Here is a 25,132-nt window from a genome sequence, read left to right as displayed (position 1 = left end):
TGCTGGCAGCAGAAGTTAATTCAAGTTAATAACCTGAAGCTGTTTGCTTTGCATTCTAGCAGAAACCTGGAAGAACCTTGTCCTTAAGCAGCTCACCATATAATCTTAAGAACTGAAGAGCACTGTAAGAGACAAGTCCACAGATATCAAATTTGTTCAACATTTTCCAAAGTCACATTACTAAATTGAAGTTTGCCTGCTAAGAGAGCTATTTTGTTTTAGAAGAACAACACTTTACTAAGAAGCAGAGTATGCATATTTCCTCTTGTGTTTCCAGGGAGGCAAAGAGAAGGCTGCAGTTGGCAAAATGAAATCTGTTCATATACTACTTTTGTCGTGCTACAGCACAACATACAGTATATGCTTATCACTAGAGATGTACTTTGTATATACATTATTTTTAAAAATAGTGGTTGATTGAAGAAGATCTGTTCATAATTATGCTAGAAAAATAGTTATCCAGGTAGAAAAAACAACAAAACACACGACCCATTCACATTATCTACAGTTGATAATATAGGGACATGTTTTATACCTAAAGCAGCTAACATTACAACTGCACAATGACTACCAAAATTGATTGCATGCATGTATCTATAAATACCATGCATGCAGCTTCCCAGAGAGAAGCCTGGGAAGTATTTCCCGGATGTGTTATTGCAAATCTTGTGCCTGAACAAAGCTGGGCAGGTAGATGACTGTTCTTGAACATATCATTCAGGCATGGTAAAAACATTGGCACATTCCTCAGCTTGAAAATCCAGACCTATATTGCTCCTTGACTGCCAAGATTTGTATTTTCAGACTTACAGTCAGAAAAACAATACATATCAGTGCTATATCGGTGTGAAACAAACATGGCTTTGTTTTTCTTTTTTTCTCTTTTCTTTTTTAATCAAGTCCTCTGTGATTGTAGAATGCCATCATTATCTCTTCTAATAACCCTTACAACACTAGCATTCTTCATATGCTGTATAAATTAATCCTGCATGTTTCTATTTGCACACTCTGAAGGGTTAAAGCTGCTCTGCTCTTCACACCAGATATAATCCCTTAAATAGCAGGAAGGGTTCGTCTCTGTTGTGCTGTTAACTCGGGGTGCCACACATCAACAATGAATATCAGACGATAACTTTCAGCATCCTGCCACACTTCGTGCTCAAAAGAATCATCGAAAATAAGAACTTTCCCTTCTTCCCAGGTTCTGCAACACAAAACAGAACACACTTTAGTGCAGTATTCAAAATGCCATGACTATACACCAGTTCTGAAGATGTTCTGCATGTGAGAACCATTTAAACAGTACATATTGCACAGTCAGGAATTCAGTACCTAATATTAATAAATTAATAAATCAGTCTAATAGAGCTTCATCTTATTGAGGGATTGTTTTCTCTCCATCTGCCTAGTTATGGCCACATGTGCCCACATACATATTCAGACATTTGCAGTATTTGTTATTTATTTAATTTTAATGAGTTTAGTCCAATAACCTGGGAGCATTCATCAAGCTCAGGGGCATAATACCACTATAGTAATCTTCTCCCTCTTTTCTAATCAGATATACACGTAATGAGTAATTCAGCAAACTGAAGGAATGACAAGCAATATGGCTTGAATATAAGTTACTTTAAATCAATCTGTTTGTTTTTTTTTTTTTTTCTGAAAATTAGAACAACAGAATTAGGTCCTGATCCTGCTTTATAATTTCACTGAACATAACAGATGCATCCCATAAATCCATTCAAAGCATGAAGCCTAAAGAATTTTTTTCACAGGGAGGTCGCAGTGATCTAGCACGCATTGAGTCAGTTTATACTGTTAACACTGAACTGAAAGGAAGAGACCATAGAATTTAAACCCCTCCTGCTTGCCAAGTACCACTAAGGCAGAGGTCACTGACTTGGACATAATTACTCTGGGTTACTGCTCATTGCTATCTGTAAAAGCCAAGTTTTAACAATGGAATCTTTCCAAGATCTGCACTTCTGTTAGACTCAAAAAGGGAAACATGACTTACACAAACCAGCTTATTTTTGACCACCTCCATTGTTTTAAAGTTACAAAAATGACCAGATTTAAAAGCCACATGAAGAGCCAATGGAGATGGGAAATATAAATGGTTTATAGAATCAGCATTACTTTATGATTTATGAAGTACAAAATCAAAAAACAATTTAAGTAGAAAGAAACCTCAGAAAGGCATCTGCTCCAAGCCTCTGCTGAGAGCAAGACTTACTGCGAAGTTAGATGCAGCTTTGAGGTTAGATGAGATCACAGAATCACAGATATCTCAGTTTCTCATCTACTGGATTTTTTAATATCTACAATGATGGGCATCACCTCTTTGAACCTTTCCTCAAGTGTCACATACGCCAGCCCCTTATGCAGTTTTTCCTTGTTCATCTTCCATGGGAGTCAATTTAACTTATCAGTGACTTTCTTGTACAGAAGTATCCCAAACCAGACACAATACTGCAGATGCAGTGTTTGGGGTACAGAAGAGAGGGAAAAAATTGCTCCCCTCGAACTGATTCCTACACACTTACTAACGCAGTTCAGTGTGAGGTTAGCTTTCCACCACAAGAGCACACGTTCAATATGCCTACTAGGGCTCTTAGCCCTTTTCAGTAAAGTTGTTTTATACTCAGTCCCCACCCAGCCTATACTGTTGCAAGGTGTTATCTGTTAGCAGATTGCAGGGCTTTGCCTTTGCTGAACTTCACGAAGCTTCATTTCGCCCACTTCTCCAGCCTGTTGAGATCTGGATTCATAATTTTGAGAAGAAATTTAATGCCTGGTTAACTGCAGCCTTCAAACTGCAAAAATCAGCATATGATCAGTGAACATTAGAGATAATGTCATCACACTGTCACTGCCCCTCAGATCTCAGTCTTGCTTACCACACTTAGACACAAGTAGCTGGTTGTGTATTACACAGTTTGCCCATCATAATATTAGGCAGAAGTACAAGCAAAGCAAATTTATTTTACATTGCACCAAGACAGAAGCATTGTTTGATTATTCACTGAGTCTCATCTGACGGGATATAACAGTCAGTCAAGTCAGTAACAACCAATGTTACCTCCTAAAGCCATCCTACTTTTTTCTACCAATTCTTAACCAAGTCTTTCAACAAGAAAAGTAGTTTATGAGGATTGACGCCCTAAAAAGGAAATTAAAAACTGCGAACAGTAGTGATGATAAAGAAAAGATCTTGTCATCAAAGATGGAAATAAACCATTTAGCTCATTCAACTGTGTTCATTCAAATTGAAAACAAAATCAGGGTGAAAAATGAGATCTGGATTCCTAAGTCATCCCGCTACTTTTGAACATTTACCTCAACAAAAGCAAAACTTAGCTGTGAATGTTCATGGGGATGTTCTGTAATGTTCTGAAGGAAAGTAAAAATTGAAATAGGATCATATCAGTTGAAACAATAACGTAAACATGATTTAAGCAACAGTGGGCAACCAGCATAACAGTGAAAAATTCATACTGCCTTGCACACGGACATCAGCCTTGAAGGCCCACATGGTTACCTTTTGCAGGTTTTAAGTATGATCATGTGCTCCTGAGTTAGCTATCCCATAAGAAAAATCTTTTATGTCATACAGGCCTTGAGTCTGATTCTCTGTAACTGCACTAGAATTACATTAGTATTACTCAACTCAATGCTGTAATGTGGTAAAGAAACATTGTTTGCTTTTTTATTATTTTTATTTATTTATTTTTAATTAAACCAAGCCTGAACAGCACTTAACTAAATATCCTGAAAGCGTAAGCCTAGTTAAGGACAATAAAAAATTCCAAGTATACAGATTAAATAGCTTCAGAGGTTAAAAGCTGTATCTATCACTTGCATCAATCATATCGGGATGGGCTATTTTGCATAAGAAAAGTCATAAAGTTGACATAACTATTAGCTCCTTTTGCATACATTATAAAACACACCATTAGTATGCAAATAAGTATTTTCCAGATGCCTTTATGGTGTGAGAAACACTTCACAGTGGGACCACAGGGACAATATTACTCTGGTGTGGTGCTAAGCCACTTTGGGGGTGCTTCTGTATCACCTGCTCAGCTCTTATCTCACCTGTCACAGGTGAGATCTTGGCCTGACTTCTGCTTAAGGCTGTAATTCTGCATCTTCACTTCAAAACATGATTACCATGTCAGACAGGTGTTTGATTTCTGATAGCTAGATATTATTTACCTACCATTTCTGTACACTGCACCCTAGGCTTTCCAGAATTCAGACTTCAAAATGGCCCAGTGACTTCAAATTACTATAGTTGTGCTGAATAACAATGAGGTACACAAGCTCCTGGTAGCAACCAAAAGACTCTCCTGCAAGTAACAAATCACAGTACTAGGCTAGAGCTGAGTTGCCTGTCCATCAAAGAATGAGCTACATAATAGCACTGCCACCCTAAACACAGACTGGGTGACACAGAAGTAACAGACACAAAATTCTCATTGCTCCTCTACATTGTGCAGCAGTGGGACAGGATGACAGAAAAGTATGGCATCAAAGCCCTGTCAAACCTTCACACTTATGCCAGCTCTCTTGTTTGAAACCACCAGCTTCCTAATGTTCTGATCCACTAGGAGAGGAAAAACTGAAAATGCTAAAGATAAGAATCTTCTTCGTGACATCACTTCTTCCTGCAGCAGCTCACCTCTATCATATTTTGTGGAGAAAGGGATGGAAGAACAACCTTTCATTGCCATTAGTGGACATACTTAAATGAAAACCCTGTCTTTGAATGCATAGCTCTTGCCAAAATCAACTAATGTTAACACAATCCAACACAGAGTGTAGTCACTTCTTGAATGCAAGTTTTACATTTCAAATGAGCAAGTCGAATGCATAAAAATGAGTCTAGTTCAGAAACCTAGACACTGCCTGAAATGCTCTGACTGCAGCACACCAGCAGCAACAGACATTTCTTCACTCTGCTCTGACACTTTCCTGATGTTGAGGGGCTGCTGCTACCAAGGGGGGTAGTTAAGTTCATTTTCCACACCACTACCCCTTCTGTTCAGATTAAGGCAAAGAAGAGTGGTCAGCTACAATAATGGGTGGTGAGTTGTGGACACCTGCTCCATTGGAAGGGGATCAAAACCACCACTTTGTTCACACAAGCCACAGAATAGCCACCTGTGATAATGCCTTTCAGTCATCATAGATCTGAATTCACAATAATGTCCCACAGTGAAAAGACTCCAAATTTTCCTGTTCATCCATTAGCCTTTTGGGTAGCTCTACCTTCATCCCAATGTCCACCTTAAACTTGTTTTGGATACAAGATTGAAATGCTGGAAACAAGCATGTTGCTTGTCACAACCTGGGCAGTACAAGTTTTATAGTTTATTTAACAGTCTGACACAGTCAGTGACATTTTGACAGGAACCCTAACGCATCTATAGTGACATTTTTAACAGTTGCATAATTGCATCTTCAAAAATTCTAAACATTTCTTGTTGTAGTTATTTTCAGAGATTCTGGAAAAAATCTTTGTCACATACTGCAGTCATGCAAACAGGAGTGGCAATTCATTTCACCATATCAAATACTACTGTACAGTAGTACTACAGAAAGCATTCAAAATCAACACCTGTTGCACTCAGATGCTACAGACCAAATACTCAGTATTCCAAATAAATATACTGAGATACTAAGCATTATTAGAAGTCCACCTAATTCTACAAGTTAAGACTGTAAGAGAAAAGAGATATAGTTAGCATTTTTAAGCACAGGGAAATACAGTCTCAAAAATTCAACTAGAATATTTTCAACTAAATTATCTTGAATTAGAATTAATGCTTCAGCTAGGAACGAGGCTTCTGAAGAAATATAATAATGTTTAGTCACAGTGGTAAAAACAGGGCTATAGCTGTTCTGTATAAGTATATAATAAGTATAGAATTCAAAGTCAAAATAAAAGAAAAATCAAACAAAAACAAAATAACAAAAACACAAAACCAAACAAAAAAATAAATCACAAAGAACAGCTCTTTTGGCAACCGTATTAGATTGGCCTTGTAAAGGTAAACACAGATTTCATGGACTAAAAACATATTTTCCCCACACTAAAACAGAAAAGAGCAGCTCTGTCTCTAAAGATTATTCTCGCATTGTTTGATAACTGACAGTTATAAGTTTATAGCAAGAGTGAGAGTGTAAGTTGTCTGCTTAAAGAAACACCTAGCATCTCCTGATCAGTAACAGATCTTTTTTTTTTTTTTCTTTTCATTACATGCATTACCACAGGGTTGAGGATGGTAGGGGAAAATTAATAGTGACAAAAATAACCAACAAACAACCCCAGACAATACCTGTTTTCTTGGGCACATCGAATTCTGCAGCCTTCTTTAGGTATCACTAAGCCCAAATGCATCCTTAGCCGACAATTGGTGGGCCCTGTGTGGGGCCAGACATGAGTTCCTGGAAGCATGACAGAATATTTGATCTGCAAGAAGAGAGAGAAGCCTTCAACAAGGTCATTTTCACAACCATACTGCTCTGAGTTCAGGACGTCATTACATCTCTTCCATGATGATGTCACCTTTTGTTAGTTTCAGCAATAATTAGGTATTCTCACATCCTGAATGCATTCAGTACTGCAGTGTACATATATATTGTTCATTTTGTTTCAGGCTGAAATGTATTATTTCTTATGTACTAGTAGAAAAACATCTTACATCCCATGAAAAAACTGTAGACACTCTTATCATTTAAAAGCATGGTCCACAGGAGGCACAAGACATGCATTAAACAGAGTGACTGGTTTGTGGTCCCTCTCAGATAACAATGGGATTGTGAAGGCCACTGACAGTCTTGGCTGAAGCGACCATGGGATAGTGGAGTTCAGGATCGTGGGAGAAGGGAGATGGGCAAAAAGCTGGAGTACTACCTACAGCTTTGGGAGAATGTACTGTGGTTTATTCAGGGATCCACCAGGAAAAAATCCAAAAGACTCAGTGCTTGAGAAGAGCAGTCTAGGACAGTTGGTGTATTTTCAAGGATCACCTCCTCCAAGCTAAAGAACAGTTTATCCCCACAATTAAGAAGCTCAGAGATCCTGAAAAACAGAAAAAAAGAGAGAAAACATACAAGAGAAAAAAGCAGGGTGAGGTCACCCCAGAAGAACACAGAGTGTGAAGGGATGAGGTTAAGAAAGTCAAAGCTCATCTGGTGAGATCTGGAGATGAAATTGAAGGGCATCAAGAAACACTTCAACAGGTACATGAGGTACATAAAAGGAAATTGAGGGAAAACACAAGCCCACTGTTGAATGTGGCAAAAGATCTGATGACAAAAGCCATGTAAAAGGCTGAGGTGCTAGATGACTTTTTTGCCTCAGTCTTTACTGGTAAGGCCAGGCACCTGTGAACAATGGAGAAAACTGGAGAAGAATTACACTCATGTTAAGGAACATAAACTCAAAAAATCATTCCATAGACCCTAACAGGTTTCAAGTGGGAGTACTGAAGGAGCAGCTGATATCAAAAGGCCACCCTCAATCTCTGAAAGGATATGGCAGAGGAAGTTCCTAGGGATTGGAAGAAAGTAAATGTTCGTATCATCAGGGTGGGCAACAAGGAGTATCTGAACTACAGGCCAGACAGTTTCATCTTAGTGATGGAGCAAGTACTGTGTTCAGTTTTGGGCCCCTCACTACAAGAAGGACATTGAGGCCCTGGAGCGTGTTCAGAGAAGGGCAACAAAACTGGTGAGGGGTCTGGAGCACAAGTCTTATGAGGAGCGGCTGAGAGAGCTGGGATTGTTTAGTCTGGAGAAGAGGAGGCTCAGAGGAGACCTTATTGCACTCTACCACTTCCTGAAGGGGGGTTGTGGTGAGGAGGGGGTGGGCCTCTTCTCCCTGATAAATAACAACAGGACGAGAGGGAATGGCCACAAGTTGCGCCGGGGAAGATTTAGATTAGACCTGAGGAAGCATTTCTTTTCTGAAAGAGTGATCAGGCACTGGAATGGCCTGCCTAGGGAGGTGGTTGAGGCACCATCCCTAGCGCTGTTCAAGAAGCGTTTAGATGAGGTGCTAAAGGACTTAATTTAGTAGTTGGGTAGAGATAGTGATAGGAGGATGGTTGGACTAGATGATCTTATAGGTCCTTTCCAACCTTATGAACTTATGAACTTATAAGCCATTTTCAAACACATAAAGGAAAAGGTGGTTGGGAACAGTCAGCATGGGTTTATAAAGGGGAAATCATGAAGGGAAGATCACACTTAACCAGCTTTCTACAGTGAGATGTTTAGCTTGATGCATGAGGGGAGACTGGGTACTGTTTAGCTTTGTAAGGCTTCTGATACTATCTGCCAATAACATCCTCCTTGACAAACAGATGAAGTGGAAAACAGGTAAGGAGACAATGAATTAGGCTGAAAACTGGCAGTTCAGACAGGCTCAAGGAGCTCTGATCAAAGCACAACACCCACAACTCACCAGAGTATACCCCAGGTTTCAGTATTGTGTCCAAGATAGTTTAAGCTTCACTAATGACCCTGATGAAGGAAAAGAGTATCTCTCTCCTCAAGGATAGAATATTGAGGAGGAAAGGCTGATACACCAATTTTTATTCTTGCTGTCATTCATAATGGTCTTGACAAGTTGGAGATAGGAGCAAACATGAAACTCACCATGTTCAACAAAGAACTGAAAAGTACTGCAGTGGAGAGGAACAAATCCATGCAACACTAGAAGCTATAGAACAACAATCTGTAAAACAGAAAAAAGAACTCCAAGCCCTTGTAAACAACAGCTTGAAACAAGCCAGCACTGTGTTCTTGCAGCAGAGAAGGTCAAGAGCCTCCTGGTCTGCTTTAGGCAGAACTTTGCAAGGAGGTTGAGGGGCTTGATCCTTACTGTCAGCATTGGAGAGATACCTTTTGTGCTGTGTCCAGTTCTGGACCACTTGTTCCAAGATAAACATGGGGATACTGTGCAAGTCTACTGAAGGCTCACAAAGATAAGCAATGGACTGAAGCCTCTGAAATACAAGGGAAGGCTGAGAAATGGGAATGCTCAATCTGGAGAAAGAAAGGCTCAGCAGGGATATCACCAGTGTATATAAATACCTGATGGAAAGAGTGAAGAAGATAGAGACAGGGTCTATTCAGTGGCATTCAGCGAAAGGCAAAGAGGCAAGTCATACAGAGTGAAATTTAGGAAATGCCATTTGAACATAAAAAAAAGCTGCTTTTAATATAGGAGTAAATGAACACTTGAGCAGGTTGTAGAGTTTCCATCTTCAGAGGCATTCAAAAAATCTGACTGGACAGTATACTGAGCAATCATCTAACCATTCTCTGAGCAGGGTTTTGGACCAGAAAGTCTCCAGAGCTCCCTTTGCACCTCAACCTTTATGTCATTCTACAACAACCCAATGGGAAGAATGAATATTGTGTAACAGTGGTGAGGAGCACCTTTTTGGGGTAGCTTTGTTAAATCATGTTATTTTTAAGACATTCCCAGCTCTCCGATGAAAACAAAGAGAGAATAAAAGAACGTGTGCCTAAGGGCTTAGCTGTTCCCAACATCTGAGGTTTGAGCTTACCAGAGATATCTTACAATAGCAAGCATAAGCTCTGGTGGCCGTGGCTCACATAGATGCTCCATTCCACTGCTTCTGCTACAGCAAGATGCGTTAGTTTGTTTATCCTGTCAGAATCTGAAGAAAATCAAATAACTGCTACTACTGGCTCTGTGAGGGGAGTTACCGATATCCCACAGAAATACTTCTATAATGTTAGAAATACTTAAATACTTGCATTGTGGTGTATGTAATTTGCCTCCACATACCCGTTTAGATTTGTCTGTGAGTGAGACATACATATAACACACACACAAATGCTATACTCAAGAATTAACGTGCAAATCTTCAAATATTCCTAACTACAGAGAGGTGATGCTATGGTTGAAAATTAAAACTCTGAGGAGCTTTAACTGGGGCACATTGGGGTGCCAAAAATGACGAACACAATAGTAACGTTTTGCACTCTGGGGTAGATTTGTTTTCAGCTGTGAGAAGGAAGTTTTCTTGATTTTAGCCACAATGACAGTAAGTAATCTGTTTCATCAGTTACATTCACTTCGACTACTTTCTGTAACAAACTAACAAAACAACAGTCTTATTCACTGCTGTAACAGTGGCCATTCACTGTTCTTCTGAACAAAAGCAACAGTCTAATGGTAGAACTGGAGACTTACACAAAAGACTCTGAATTAGGACTACACACTGTGTTTTGCAACTTCTGTATCCTTGGTTTTGCTTGCTAAAGCTTACAGGTTCAACTATTTCTTTGTAAAAAAATAAAACAAAACATTGAAACCTACAGAATCACTTGTTATCACTGTTGGGCCATTCAGTGGCATATGTGTATCTGATCCCTATCACACAAATCTTCTGCATGATTTAATGAGGTTAATTTGTAGCAGAATAATCAGCATAGATCAGGGACTTGAAATTAATTTTGTTGACACCCAAGGACACAGCCTATGGATGTACAGTTTCTTTCCTTTATGTGACAGCAATATTGTTCGACCTCTGTGAGGTGAATCTCGTTCCATCTAATGCAGCCAGCCTGGGGTAAATATGCAAAGGTTATCATAGCGAGAGTCTGGTTTGCTGATTTAGTTTTGTAACATGATGTTCAGTTGAAAGTAATCATAGAAAAATTTGGGTTAGAATGGATCTAGTCCAACCTCCTGCTCTAAGCAGAGTTAGCAGCAAGTCAGATCAGGTCACTTAAGACTAGGTTTAGTAATTTATTGCCATCAGTTGACCCACGGTAAACAACTACTCACCCAGCATAAGCTCCCTATGATCACACGGGAAAATGGTTCAACTAAAAATTCCATGAGAAAGCTTTACCCAATATATTTTACCTTGTATTTGCGGAAGGCTTTTACAGTATTAACTTTGTTGTGTGTCTGAGGCATCATTAAATACACCAAGGTCACATGTCCTTCTGTACAAGTTCCTCAGCATCACCTGCTCCCAGCCTTAGGGATTTGCAAAAAATGAAGGAATTTGCCAGGTACCTGTCCTCTTCGGCAGCCCGTAGCTTCTGGGAATCTTTCCAACAGAGCACACGTTTTTGGAACACCTTTACAAGCATTCTCATTTTTTCTTCCTAGTGAACATAAGTGGTGCAGCACTAGTTAGTGCAATGAACAAACAGTCCCTTGTTTTCCATGTGGCAGAATAGAACAAAGCTGTCAGAGAGCTGACACCAAAATTGGTAAATATTACTATTCACATTTCAGAAACTATGAAACAGAAGTGCCAGCTTACTTGTTTTAACATCAGAGCAGCCTGTCACTTCTTTGAGAAGAGTAGACTTTCTACATATTAAAACATGACTCTAAAACTATGGTTATATTTTTATTAATAATTAAGTATATCATTAAAGTATACTTGTTAAAAAGACAAACAATGCCAATGATATTATATAATTTCACCATCTATTTTGATAGACCCTGGCTGTAAATATTTTATCTTATGGTGTTATTTCACATGTAGGAATACATGTGAAATAACCTCTTTTAAGAAATCCAGGTCATCTCAATAACCAAACTTTCCACTGCACTGTGACCAGCAGGTTTTTTAGAGCTCAGATTCTTTTGCCCATACCATTTCTGAACAATGGACCTCACTAAGTGGGCAATAAAATACTGAGGATATGTCTTCTCCTGCTTTCCTGTCCTCCTTCAGGCTGATTTGTACTACGCATTACCTTACAATATTTTAGCGACCTCGCCAAGAGGTGAGTAATATCCTGAAGGAATTCTTAAAGGAGCTTGTGGGCAATAAGAACTCTTGTTCACTGTCAATGTGGTCTCAGACAGTTTTCTATTAGCTCCCTTCTCCTGCAGTCTTAAATAACAGGTTCAGTGATAAAAAAAAAAAAAACAACCACAAAACATTCAGGGAAAACTATGTTGATACTCCTTTTTTACACTACATTAACCTGATTGAGTGGAACTGGGGAAAGAGAAATACAAAATGTTTTTACCTTGTTGCCACAAAGTAAACTGACTCCAGTCTCCTTTTTCTCGTAGATTCTCATCTTCAGGCAAGAAGAGGCTTCTTTTTTTATCCATCACATCAAGCCCCTCATCTCGAATGAGCTTCCAGTTTTTTTCTAAGGACTGTTACGAAAGCTGTGTTACTGCACTGAGAACTTACTGCATTTCACTTCAGTACCTTTTTTATTTTTTGCCTGCTGTTATTAATTTAAAACACACAGAGACACAAAAGTGTTCATTATTATTATCAAGTTTCCTTACCTATTTCCTTCTGACATGCTAAAGCAGAACAACTTTCACAGCATTCTTCAGATTCAATTACACTTGTATTATATAATTTCAATGGTCCCCAGCCTCTTTGCAGATAAGGCCTGACTTTACTTGCTCTGATTAGCCAAGGGGCTGTTTAACAGATAATTTTTTATTGCTAGCTAAAAAGAGTACTGGTCTTCTTAAACTCAGCACATGTTACCTGAAAGCATTTTTGCAACTGGAAAACCACTGTGTAAACTGAAACTCCAAGTGTTGACAGAACATCTCAGTTCAAAGAGGACAAATGCAAACAAGCTACTTAAGTTGACAGCTGTGATTTAAACCTTCAGAAGGGTCTACAAAGATTCAATTACACATTCTGATGCTACTGAAAATGATCAAATACAACTTGAAATGTCAGGTGACAATTTATGGATACAACCATTAACAGTGTGTAAGCTGCCATGTACTTCAATACATAGTTAACCCACAAGATTGTAGAATTAACATCTCTGCTCTTTGCTGCCTTAGGACATTCTATTTGTAAAAATCAGGTAGATGAGAAAACCTTACATTCTGCCAGTAATAAATGATTAATGTTACAGTAATAGAAATGAGAAACCCATAGCTTAACAACGGATCTAGATAATAATGACATGACTTCCATTTCCCAGCTACTTACTTTACTTGCTAAACCCTATTTTGAGTGATTAGTTTTCATTTTGTTCTTGTGCTCCAGAACAAAGCATTTCTGTGAGACATTTTCAATCCTTTTCATACAGAAAACAGGCTAGGTTCTCAATATGTCTGTACAGTGTGTGAAGTCAAATAATGCTCCAAAGACTCTGTAACAGAGGTCAGACAAGGTGATATAACTGCCCCTTTCAGCTGTACATATCCTTATTAGCCATTCCCATTTAAACAGTTTCATTTTTTACTTGTTTTTTTTTTTTTCAGTTAAAAGAGAAGCTGGTCCTGCAAAATAGATCATACACTGAAATATCATAAAAAGCTCAGGACAGCTAGCTATGGCTAGAACATGCTTTCTGTAATACACTGATTACCTCTCACTACAACCTTTTTATGCCTGCTAACATCTTTGAAAATTAGTACTGAACTTCTGTTATTACAGTATTCTCTCTCTCTTTTTTTTTTCTCTAGCAAACTTCATTCTCTTGCCCATCAGTAAAGGTGAAAAGCACTCATTTCCGTGCTGCACTCATTCTCTTCTCTTCCACTGATGGATTTCCTTAGCTCTGCTTCAGTGGCTAACATTACGAATAAATGTTTTCAAGAATATTTTTGTTAAGCTGATTTTTCTGAAACGTGGGATATAAAGTAGATAAAACATTTCCAAGTAATCAGAGATGAACATGAGAAACAGTGCTGGTACCGATTCAGTGCTACCATTTCTACAGGAGGAAATGCCAGCTTGAATACTTGATTTTATACAGGCTGAAGACAAGGAACAAATGAAAACCTTGCATTTATATAGGCCGCAGTTAACAATGACACAGATAAACAAAGCTGGAAAACTTTGAAAGATAATACAAATGCTTCCTTGTTTCCCCAGACACCTAACTAATCAATTGCCTGGAAAAATGTAAGGAGTTTTCACCCATGCAGACAAAAACATGCATGAAAAGTACTGGTGGTCCAAGGAGTTGTCCATTATGGTAGCTTTGTCACCAGTAATTCTTCACAAGTGACCAGCTGAAAGTCAGCCTGTAAAGTTCTGTGTTTGTCCTTGCCTTTAAAACTCCTTCCCTAGCACTTTTGCATCCAAGTGATTTGAATACATATTGATTTTGAGCCAACTCCTCAATGGTTTTTAGATATAACTGCCACTGAAATCAATAGTGTCCCTGTATTGTTGAAAAACTGGACCCCCATCTCTAAAGCAAACTGATAATGCTTTAGAATGAGTAATACACAAGACCTAGGTAGAACAGAAGGTTACAGGAGTCCAAACACAGCTCAACCCTGATCTCCCTGATGTTACAGACTCTTAGGCATACACGAATGGATGAGGCCAGGCTCTTCTCTGTCGTGCATGGCGACAGGACAAGCAGCAATGTCCTAAAACTTGAACATAAGAAGTTCCATGCTAACATGTGGAAGAAATTATTTACTTACTGTGACAGAGCACTGGAACAGGTTGCCCTGATAGCGTGTAGAGTCTCCTTCTGTGGAGACATTCAAGACCTGTCTGGACGACTACCTGTGCAATCTAATGCAGAGCACCTGCTCTAGCAGGGTGGTTGGACTCAATGATCTCTTGAGGTCCCTTCCAACCCCTGCAATCCTGTGATTCTGTAAATGTGTAACACCATTAAAATACAGTAGCTAAGTTGAGGACTTGTACTTCAGGCTACTGATCCAAGAGTATCTACAGAAAAAGTTTAAATATGCTCACGCTCTATAATATGTATGGACATAAGTCTCAGATTCATATTATATTTATGCTGCAATATTCTGCTTTCAAGTGAAGAATCAGGTGGTGAACAGCATTTGGAGCATACACAATTGTTTCTTACCAGCCGATTCCCATAAAACTCCATATGGTTTTTTAAATACAGTTCCTAACAATAATGGAACTTTACAAGTTGCTTTACATCTGGCAATAGTGCAGATTTTATCTACAAAGAAATTACAATATTTAAACAGGGATTTCTTAATATTGTTTTATTTTTATGTGTGACTATGTTAAAAATATTTATTCTGTGCTATCAAGCACTTTTCAAGACATAGTCATAAATGCTACAGACAGTGATTAAGAGTTTAGTACTCCCCATGTGAGGCATAACCACTGACCACATGTGCATTTTAATCCATTGGACTATAAAATAAAATATTGGTAAGTCTCCAATACCTTTTACTTTCTTATTGAAACAGAGTAAGGAAACATTCACAATAATCACAGTGTGAGGAATTCTGAAGACCTTTGGGCAAGGACCAGTTTTTAAAGCCATCCAAAGTAATTCCTTGGACTCATTTGGTTGCTCACAGTGCTTGAACATCAGCACGCGTAAGCATCATGCTCTTTTCAACACAAAGCTTTCTTAAAGCATCCAGCCACACTTTAAATGTATTTTGCAGTTAATTTTCACCATAAATTATGATTGTCCAGATTTTATTAGCCAGTCTACCTAGCCCTAGCTGTCTCTCTATAGAAAACATTATGGATATGTGCTGTTGCCAGTACTTACATTCATTCTGTACTTTTGCTGCTATACTTGAGACGTTTAACTAATAAAATCTAAACAATCAGCAAAAATCATCTATACAAGATCTATTCTAATCAATAAGCTGTTCACTGCAGTACATTGTTCGTGAAGCATCCTCTTAGTCCTTTACAAAATTGTAAGACAAAATTAGGACAAAGTTACCTAGATCGTTTCCCATGTATTAGTTTCAACCTGGTGAAAAGTGTCTGATACACAACAGCACTGCAATTCTTTTATTTATTATTTTCACTGATTACCAGAACAGAAAACAATGCTATACTGAGATTCCACAAAAGATATCAGAGATGCAAAAACTAAGACCTGGAAAGGAAGGCTAGTTGCCCCAGGGTAGGAGGGTAAGGTTTTGAAGATAAAAGCAAAATTAATTTTTAGCTGAACTCAATAAATTTATTGAATCTCCAGTTCCAAAGTCCTGAACTACTATGGATTAGAAACATTTCTGCAAGTCCCTTGACACACTTCCTTAAAGGTTTGTAGTATCTGCTCTCTGAGAAATCAGGTCCTTCTTCCTATTCTTTCAAAGAAAATACAAATAACATAACAAAGCATTAATGGGCAGTAGCTATAGAGACGCAAAGATCCTCTTTGAATCAGCACAGTAGCACTGACCAGGATTTAGCACCTTTGCACACTTCCTCCTTTAATAAAGTAACTAAACAAAACATTTCTTCCTTAGACATCCCAGCTAGCAGCTCATAGAGAATTAAATAAAGTCTGAGATTGTCTTCTTTAATCTTACCCATCATTCAGTTAAATATCAGGCCTAAGTTAGTTATCTTGGCTTTCATTGCATCTTTTTTTCCTCCCCACCCCCCCCCCCCCCCCCCCCAAGTAAGGCAGTAGGGGAGTTAAAACCAGAAATGGAGATACAACATCCTAAGAAAGTAATTTAACTCAGTAGCAATTGCCCTTTGGAAATGGTTTTTCCTCCTTTACTCATAAGCTAAACCCACGCTAGAATTGCAAAGATAATTCATGTCATGTTCTTACGAGTGCAGCTATATGAGCAGAATGCCACTCAGTACAGATGTATTAAACTGGAAGTACTGAAAAAGACAACTTTTTTCTACAGTTTTTTCATGGAAAAAGCAAGTCACTATCAAAACTCTCATCTCCATCTATAATCCCAAGGAACCTTGTGACCCTTTATAAGAAAAATAATCAAGCAAGGTCTGTGCTGTAACATGTTACTGACTACAGCTGTGTTGGTTAACAGAATGAACAAAGACAGAGCTGTCAGAATACGTCAGAGAACCTGGCTTTAGCACTGCCTCAGCTAGTCACAAATAAATCCTCCACTAGGACAGTTCAACTACCAAGATATTGAAAATATTCTGTTTGCATTTAACAACAAATGGCAAAACACAGGGAGAGAGTGTCCAGGCCTCCAGTGCTTTGTCCTCCACAAAACAGTTCTCAGTATCAACTACTATTATTTAGATTTGAAAGTATTTCCAACGCATTCTGCACAAGTGGCAGAGGAATGTACAGTGACAAAGCAGTAAGAAGTAACTGCCAACTGGATTTAGCTGTGTGGAATGGGGAAATAACCCCCACCCCCGCATTTTTTTTTTGTTTGTTTCATTAACTAAAACAGGTACAGAAGCTAGAATATTTCAGAAACCCATAAAGAGATGTCTTTGAAAGATTTTGGAGAATGTTACTTCAAATTTTGCTTGAAATATTGACTTGGAATTGAATTGGAATCAAGACAGCTTTATTTTCACAAATTCACAAACTTTAAGAGTTATGGGGGAAATATGACAATGCAATTTTTCTCTGTTACATTTAAGTTGCATTTTGGATTTATGCATTCAGCTTGCAAGATTATCTTGAACGTGTTGCTAATGAAACACCAAAAAGAACAACAAAAACTTTTAGTGCAATGGAGTACTCTCTTAACTGGAGCTATCTTTAAATTGTTACTAATGTGATATATACTTTCCTTTCTGTTTGTCAAGAGTACAATAGAAGCTTTCTAGTCCCTTTATCACCTTTATTTCAGGAAGTCTCTAATAATCAAAACATACACAAAAGGGGTACTTCCTTCCTAATTATTATTATTATTATTATTATTTTGGAGTTATAAAAGACCTACTTAGGGACGTTTAATTTCAAAAATAGGCAGCTTTTGAAAATATAAACTATTACTATGAATAGTAAGCAAACTATATGTCTCATACTGAATAAAAAGAACTTTTAAGAATTCAAATTCAGTGTCTTTATCTCTTGTTAAATCAAACCCTGAGTGTTTACATTCTCTTGTGCAATTAAAATCTCCTAAAGAATACAACAAGCATTATAAAAGGGACAAGGAACAGAGCTTTTCCCAACTAAGTAAAAATTTAATGATGTGTGTCCCAGAGATTGCCAAAGTTTGCTGTTATTTTGTACCTGAGATATTACAGTTGCCTACCATGCAAACTTTGGATTTAGTAATGATTTCAGTCATCCTATCCCCATTGTCAATTTTTAAAACACTTAAGCACAATTCCCTGTATCTTAGTGAAATTGTCCACTCAGTTTGAGACTGGTGTCTGGAATTCACAGGCAGTAATTCAGACCTTAGGGTCAAGCATTTTCTCTGCTTCATATCTTAGATTTAAGTTGTTATTAAAACAATAAAAAATCGAAACAAATTAAACAGAGACAAACTTCCTTACCTTTACTAGTTCTGTATAACCAGTTTCCCTTGCTGTCCACCATGGCTGAGCTTTCAGTCCTTTGACATTGTAGAGAGAGCGCTGCCAGACCGACGCAAAGTGACCTCTTTGGTATCCAAGTTCATACCACTTGTATGCCTAGAATATGGAACAGGTTAACAATTAAATTCTTATTAATCAAAATTCCATTAAAATGCCTAGAATCCTTCTGATTCTGGGGTTATTCTTCTACTACACAGAAGGTATAAACACTTTGAGGAGGAAAAAAATGAAATATCATCAATCCTCAGACAGATCAGTCAGCCAAGGTTGTCCAGTCCAGCATTAGAAAAACAGGATCCTTCTCACAATCACTGACATTAAACATGGACCAGTAATCTAGGTGTTCACCTTGGATTTGGGAGAGCCAATTGTTTGTCACTGTGGTCAACCCTGTTTCAATATGGCATCCTTCCAATACCAATGGACATCCTGTAGTGATAAAAACAGTGTTGACTTTGTTACAAGCTAATCTAACACGTATGTGCTCCTGAGTTTTCTTTAAAAATTTGCTCTCATACCAGAACAGAGCTGATGCTATTTATTGTACTTATCCTGCCCCTTTATTTCATGTGGCCAAAGTCTATATGGCTTATGCCAGAACTTGTCATACTCTCCCTTTACACAATTTTAACATCAATGAGATGCAACGAGATGCTTGGAAAGAAGTCCAGTAGGAGTAACACTGCCCTATAAACGGAACAAGCTCCACATAGCTGACTAATTCCTGTCCAGCATTAATGCTACAGCTGCAATCTTTAGACAACTTAAAAAAAACCACACAATAATGATCAGAATCAAGACAGGAGGATAAGACATACAGAATAGAAGGAGAGAAGCAGGAAGCAATTTCCACCTTGAACAGAAATCACTCAAGAACCTCCGTATTTGGAACTGTTCACAGAAGCCTTCTCTACCTATACAATCTGACACTCACTTCTTCCTAAAGTCTGTGACCTTTCCAATTCACTTTCAGCTAAGCATCACACTCCAAACTCAAACCACACTCTCACATTTCTTCACCTAATCTGCTATTTATTCTCACTCTACATTAGACAGTCTGAAATATCAACCCCATGCTTCCAGTTAATACTCCCTCAAATTTTATCATTGGTCACCTTCCCCAGCTGTACCTATTCCCTTGCTAAGTTCTCAAGAAGTCAATCTCTTTAATTTTCTTCCCAACATGAAACTGGAAAAAATGGACAACAGTTGTAAAACACTGCACCCAGTAGCCTCCTGTTGTGGCAGCTCCCACACATGACTTTTTAACTGTTACTTGCATTTCAGAATCTTCTATTTTCTGTCAAGAGCATAAAACTGTTGTCCATTGATCTGCCCACAATCAATGTAAAGGCTAGAACTGAAGACTCATGAGGCAAAACTGAAAATACTAAGAAAGTCTAAGTTTTCTTCAGATTTTCAAAAAATGTGGTACTCTGATCTTTAAAACCCTCGTAAGTATGAAGGCTGTAATAGAATGTTGTCTTACTGTACTTATCAGAAGTACAGAAAAACAAAACAACAACAGACAATGCATAAGCTCTTCTTTCTCCAAACAAGCTTTTTTAGATTGTGCACTGGTCAATAAAAGGTTACATATTACCTTTGGGTAACATGGAGTATATCTCTAACATTTCATCTTGGTTAAGTCTCTGAAAAGGAAGCATTGTGACTTAGAGCATATGTTCCTCAAGAAGTAAATTGTAATAACACTTGGGTAACAACAGATTGTTCATGCTCATTGCCTGAATTCCTTAGCAGTGATTGGAGTTATGATAAGGAGGGAGAATTACTTGTTTCAGCCACTGATTGCACTAAGTATGCATGTTACTACACATTAAGGTCCATCAGCTATAATCACTGTGTATAAAAATATTGTATATTATTAGTCAATAGAAGAATTCTGCTATCATGTTGCCTTTGACAGCATGGGGTAGGATTAGGTTGCCTTCCTCGTCCTTTCTACTCGCCCATTTCCATAAGAAACCTTTTTTCACATGCAGATTTTGGCAGCAGAAGACTAAATGACCACATGGGATAACTACAAGAGTGTATATTCTTCCCTAGGAAACAAATCATTCGATATACACTCATTACACTTTCTCTGTGAACGGCACTTTTTTCTGCAGTTATCTTCCATTGTTTTTTTTTATTCTTAATTTATATGGAATTTTACCAAATTATAGTTGGAAAGAGTATATTCAAATCTGTTTCCCTAGAACTTAACAACTCCTCAATCATATCACCTAAGTTAGCTCTAATAGATGAATATCAACCTTCAACAAACTGTGTGTGATAGTAATTCCACATGTTCCATCAATATTGATCTGACTCCTTGATTAAATACTGAAGTTCAGCAACTTTAGGAAGGTCAGTTAAAACAAAAAGGCTTAACTGTCCTCAGATAAATTTAACAGTCTTCTCTATTCCATGAAGTTCATTTGTCATTGATTAAAGCATCTTCTACAGAAGATCTGACCAGTAACTTCATAAACATTAACACAGTTATCCTGGGGATTGGGTTGATGTCCATTAATTACATCTGTGTGATATCCTTAGTCAAACTTTGTAATGAAGTGCTCTAGGCTCAATCATTCAACCTAGAGTATGCCATAGAGAGATTGCCTTTATAATTCTATTAAGAGAAGGACAGATAGTGATTCACGGAAGAGAAGTGGGTTTGAGGGTTGGGGGAAGACAAAACAGTGTGTGTATGCAAAAAATGTGAAGTGCAAAATGAAGCTAATTAATTATCACCTGCAAATTAACTTCTGAATTGGAAAAACTTTGTTGGAAGAATATTTTATTATTTCTCAGAGAAGGTCATCTAACTTTGAAATTCAGACATTAGCGCATTACAATGATCTAAATATAGTATATGTATAAAGTATAATAAGTGTTCTACATTCTATATAGAAAAAAATAATTGATTTGTTGAACTAGGTGTAAGAAACCATACACAGGCTTTATTATAGTCCATTCACCTATATTTGACATTGGGGCAACTGACTAGGCCAAGATACTCAAGGGATAGATAAATATTCTTTGCAGTATTTTAGTTGTTAGTATTTCAGATGTATTGCCAGAAAACTGATTAAAAAGCAATGATTTTTATGTCTCTGTTCTCTATGCTTTCTTATTTTTTTTCACATTACCTGCCTATGAATTTGAGTAGTTATTAATAAACATATGCCTACAGCTCATTTCTAGCAACAGTTCTCAACAAATATCCTTTGCTTCTTTATTATGACAGTAGTATTAATTCTCACATTCAGATTTGGCTTTCCTAAAATAATAAATTTGAAATTCCTATGGTTACCAGTGGCAAATAGGTAGGTCACTCAGAAAGTAATGCCTTCTATTTATTTACACAGAAACTACAATAGATAAAAAAGAACAATAACATCTATCTTATAGAGCAAATTCTCAGGTACAAAACACTACTTTTCAACATAGGCACCACCATTACCATTTTGCATGGATGAGCACTGATCATTCTGTGGTGTGGTATCTGTGCATGGCCATCTGGAACATGGCTCGTCTTTAATGTCACTGTTGACACTGCTGAAATACACCACTCACCGCCCCACCAAGCTCACATCCACTGTTTGGTTTCTATAAATGTTTAGTATGCATTGATGATTGTCAATGGATGCAATTTTTTCTCTCATGGAAGAATTCAATTACACCCCTTTGTTTCCTATGCACTATCATGTTAGATGCCATTTTGTCAGACTGCACCTATGATTCCATCTGTCACACGGTAACAAAATGTAATAAAATATTGCTGGGGAGGTTCAATTTCCATGCCATACCACTGTCATCTGTTTCTGACATCATGGGCCAACCATTAAAAAAAATAATAATAATAAATAAATGAGGCATTACTTTTGGAGCAGTCTTTATATTTGTTGTTACTGATAAAAAGATCTGCTGTACAAATTTCTGGTTTTCTAATCTGTTTATGAATGCAATGCTTTAACAAGTACCATAACTCAGCCCATAGTCTTGAGTCCTCTCATGGTCTTTTTGTGTCGCATACTGGTGCTCATGGTCACTTTGGGAAAGACAAAGTTTATAGAATACCATTATCAGTGCTATGAGAGAACTTGCATAAAGTAATATACTTATGTCACTGTATTCTGACTCTGGTGGAAAAAAATCACAAGTAGTAGGACCAGAAAACAGACTTTTTTTTTCTTTTTGGAAGCTCCATTTAAATGTCAAAAGTTTTGGTCAATTCTATGGCAGAAGAAGGGATGGTAAGAGATTGTATTATCATGCTAATTGCTGTTTTTTTCTGCTGTTGTTTATCTTGACTTCTATGCATGTAAGCTGGACCATTACTTAAAATGGTCTACTCAACTTTTTTACATTGATCCCATGCTCAAAAGTTTTGTCTTGATTTGGCAGACATTAAAGTCAGGCTATGTTAAATATGTACCTCTTTGTCTCCTATTCTCTGCAAGGCATCACCCAAATGAAAGTAAAATCGTCCATCATCTGTGCCAGGGTCACCAGACTCTAGTCCTTCCTAAAAAAATAAATAAATAAATAACATAAATATGGAAATTTATATGTATATATAAACGTAGAAAAGAAACTTCAATGGGACTTCTAAAAGAGCTCAGATTATTGCTGTATGTAGTCTGTCAATTCTATGTGCGAGAAAAGCTCCAAAATTGGCTATAAAATTTAACTACCATGGTAACTATGAATTTAGGTTGAATGACTACAGTATTTGCTAGAAAGCCACCAAAAAATGTTATTAGTTTGCAAAATCCCATGCTTTCGTTCCCCAGTTACTCCAAGACAGAGATGTATTCAAAGACAGACACTTGACCTCACTCCTATAAATGTACACCAGCATTTTAAAAAGCTGGATATTATAAACTGCGGTTTCATTTTGTAGTATTTCTTCCAAACATTCAGACGTATACAAATTCCTTCTTTTGATTTTTCAAGAACCTTTAGTTTGCAGCATATTGCAAACCTGAAAACAATTTGAGACTCACAGTTGTGTACAAATAGAACAAATATTTGATGTTTAAGAATTGATGAATCTTAGTATATAAGCTTGTTCCAGTTCATTGGCAGTGATATAGGCACATAACTCCAATGCACAGCTTAAATTGTGATTTGTAATTAGAATGCTTCTAGCTTGACAGATTTTATATATTATGATTTTCCTTCTTAATTTTTTTTCCCATTAGTAAAATTTTTACTTTAAATGAGGGAAGATAACTACCTTTAGATAAGGTATGCTCTCTGCTATCTTGTTTTCGGCCTTCAGGATGAAGCCATAGTGAACTTTGGCAAAGCCATCATCTGGAGCCAGGCGCAGAACCTGTTTGAGAGCAAAGGAATTAAATAGGCATGTATGAACCTATACAAATCAATAAATCTGTGTACAAAACATGATTTAGTAATGCAATTAGATTTTCTTCCATTGATGATGAAAATAAATTCTTGCTTTTCCTGTACCTTTTTCCATGTACATTTACTGTTCTCCCAAATAACCTATTATAAAACAAACTTAGAACTTTCATATGTAATATTATTCCAATTGACTTCTCTGAATTGTGTTATTTACTTCTTGTGCTGCCTCCTCCACCTTCTGTCTTGAATTATAACATCCTAAATTACAGGACTACTCTAAACAAAGGCAGCTGCTCTTGAAACAAGTCTACAGCAGAGTCATGGGAAGGGTAGTGTAGAAATATACCTGGAATAGTTTGCAATTTGTTAGGTTTACACTGGCAAACTTGTCTTGACAAGAGAGAACACATTATGCTGTTAAGCACAGTGACTGATATTTAGAAACACACTGTGAAATAACACAATGGGGCTGTACAATCCCTAGCAAAGCAAAGACCATTGTCAGCCCAACAGCGAGAACTCCTTTGGTAGAGCTTACACTTTCTTGGCCAAGAGAAAGCAGTCAAAGTAATGCAAAGACTAGTGGGATACCTCAAGTGATTCAGTGTACTTTCATACTAGGTGATGGATAGATTATTCTTTCATAGTTGTGTGCTTCACTCTAAGACCTAATGCACTCAATTAAGCTAAAAGAGTGTGTACCCTGAAGATTTAGATAACATTTGAGTAACAGCGTAACATAGTTAACTTTGTAGAAAAGGAGAACCCATGTGCAAGTAAGAAGTCTGATCTTAGGCACAGATAGATATTTCAAGTGCAAGAGAAAGATCTGTGAGTGCAGGGACAGCTGTAGGAGAGGAACACTGTAGTAGGGAGTGGTTCATTAAGGAGAAGGAAGTGTGAAGCTGGCTAGCCTGAGTTCTAAAACATACTCCCAACAATACTGGATAATTTAAGTGTATTTGGTCTGTGCCACAGTCATGAGGAAAAAAAAAATCACAGAATGATTTGATCTACCTTCCAGCCCCACATATCTATCATACTATAAATATAAAATATATGTAGGTAGCTCTGAAAGCAATATCTCCTCTTTATTTCCATGGAAACTAAAACAGATAAAAAGAGCACAGTAACACTGTTTGATAGAGCAAATTGTCAAATACAAAAAACTATTTTTCAACATAGGTACCACCGTTAGCTATGGACTTTTGCCAGCAATGAACAAGAGCCTGCGTGCCAGACTTGCAAAACCTGGACAAGTGGAGGTGACCCACTGTCACCACACTGCTGAAACACACCACCCACTGCCTCACTATGCTCACATCCACTGTTTGGTCTCCAGAAACATTCAGTAAGTGTTGATGAATGTCAGTAGGTGCCACTTTTTCTCCTCATGTAAGAATTCAGTTTCACCTCTTTGTTTCCTATGCACTTCCATGTCAGATGCCATTTTGTCAGACTTCCCCTCTGTTGCCATCTGTCAC

General features: G+C 37.6%; 1 protein-coding gene across 1 annotated transcript in view; it reads right to left on the bottom strand.

The window, feature by feature from the left end:
- Positions 1–862: 862 nt before the first annotated feature.
- Positions 863–25,132, bottom strand: part of ASPH (aspartate beta-hydroxylase) — a 104,151-nt gene continuing 79,881 nt past the window's right edge. Inside the window, exons 22-28 of the mRNA XM_065751930.1 lie at positions 23,518–23,616; positions 22,714–22,803; positions 18,228–18,365; positions 12,052–12,187; positions 11,078–11,169; positions 6,348–6,481; positions 863–1,204 (exon numbers count right to left, since the gene is read on the bottom strand). Coding sequence (XP_065608002.1) covers positions 1,054–1,204; positions 6,348–6,481; positions 11,078–11,169; positions 12,052–12,187; positions 18,228–18,365; positions 22,714–22,803; positions 23,518–23,616 — 840 coding nt within the window. The 3' untranslated portion in view covers positions 863–1,053. The remainder of the gene's footprint in view (positions 1,205–6,347; positions 6,482–11,077; positions 11,170–12,051; positions 12,188–18,227; positions 18,366–22,713; positions 22,804–23,517; positions 23,617–25,132) is intronic.

This window comes from Cyrtonyx montezumae, unplaced genomic scaffold (genome assembly GCF_038088225.1).
Source record: "Cyrtonyx montezumae isolate F1298 unplaced genomic scaffold, pur_monq_1.0 scaffold_8, whole genome shotgun sequence".
NCBI classification, from domain to species: Eukaryota; Metazoa; Chordata; class Aves; order Galliformes; family Odontophoridae; genus Cyrtonyx; species Cyrtonyx montezumae.
The sequence above is the reverse complement of the archived record's forward strand: the minus strand, read 5'-3'. Positions and strand labels throughout refer to the sequence as shown.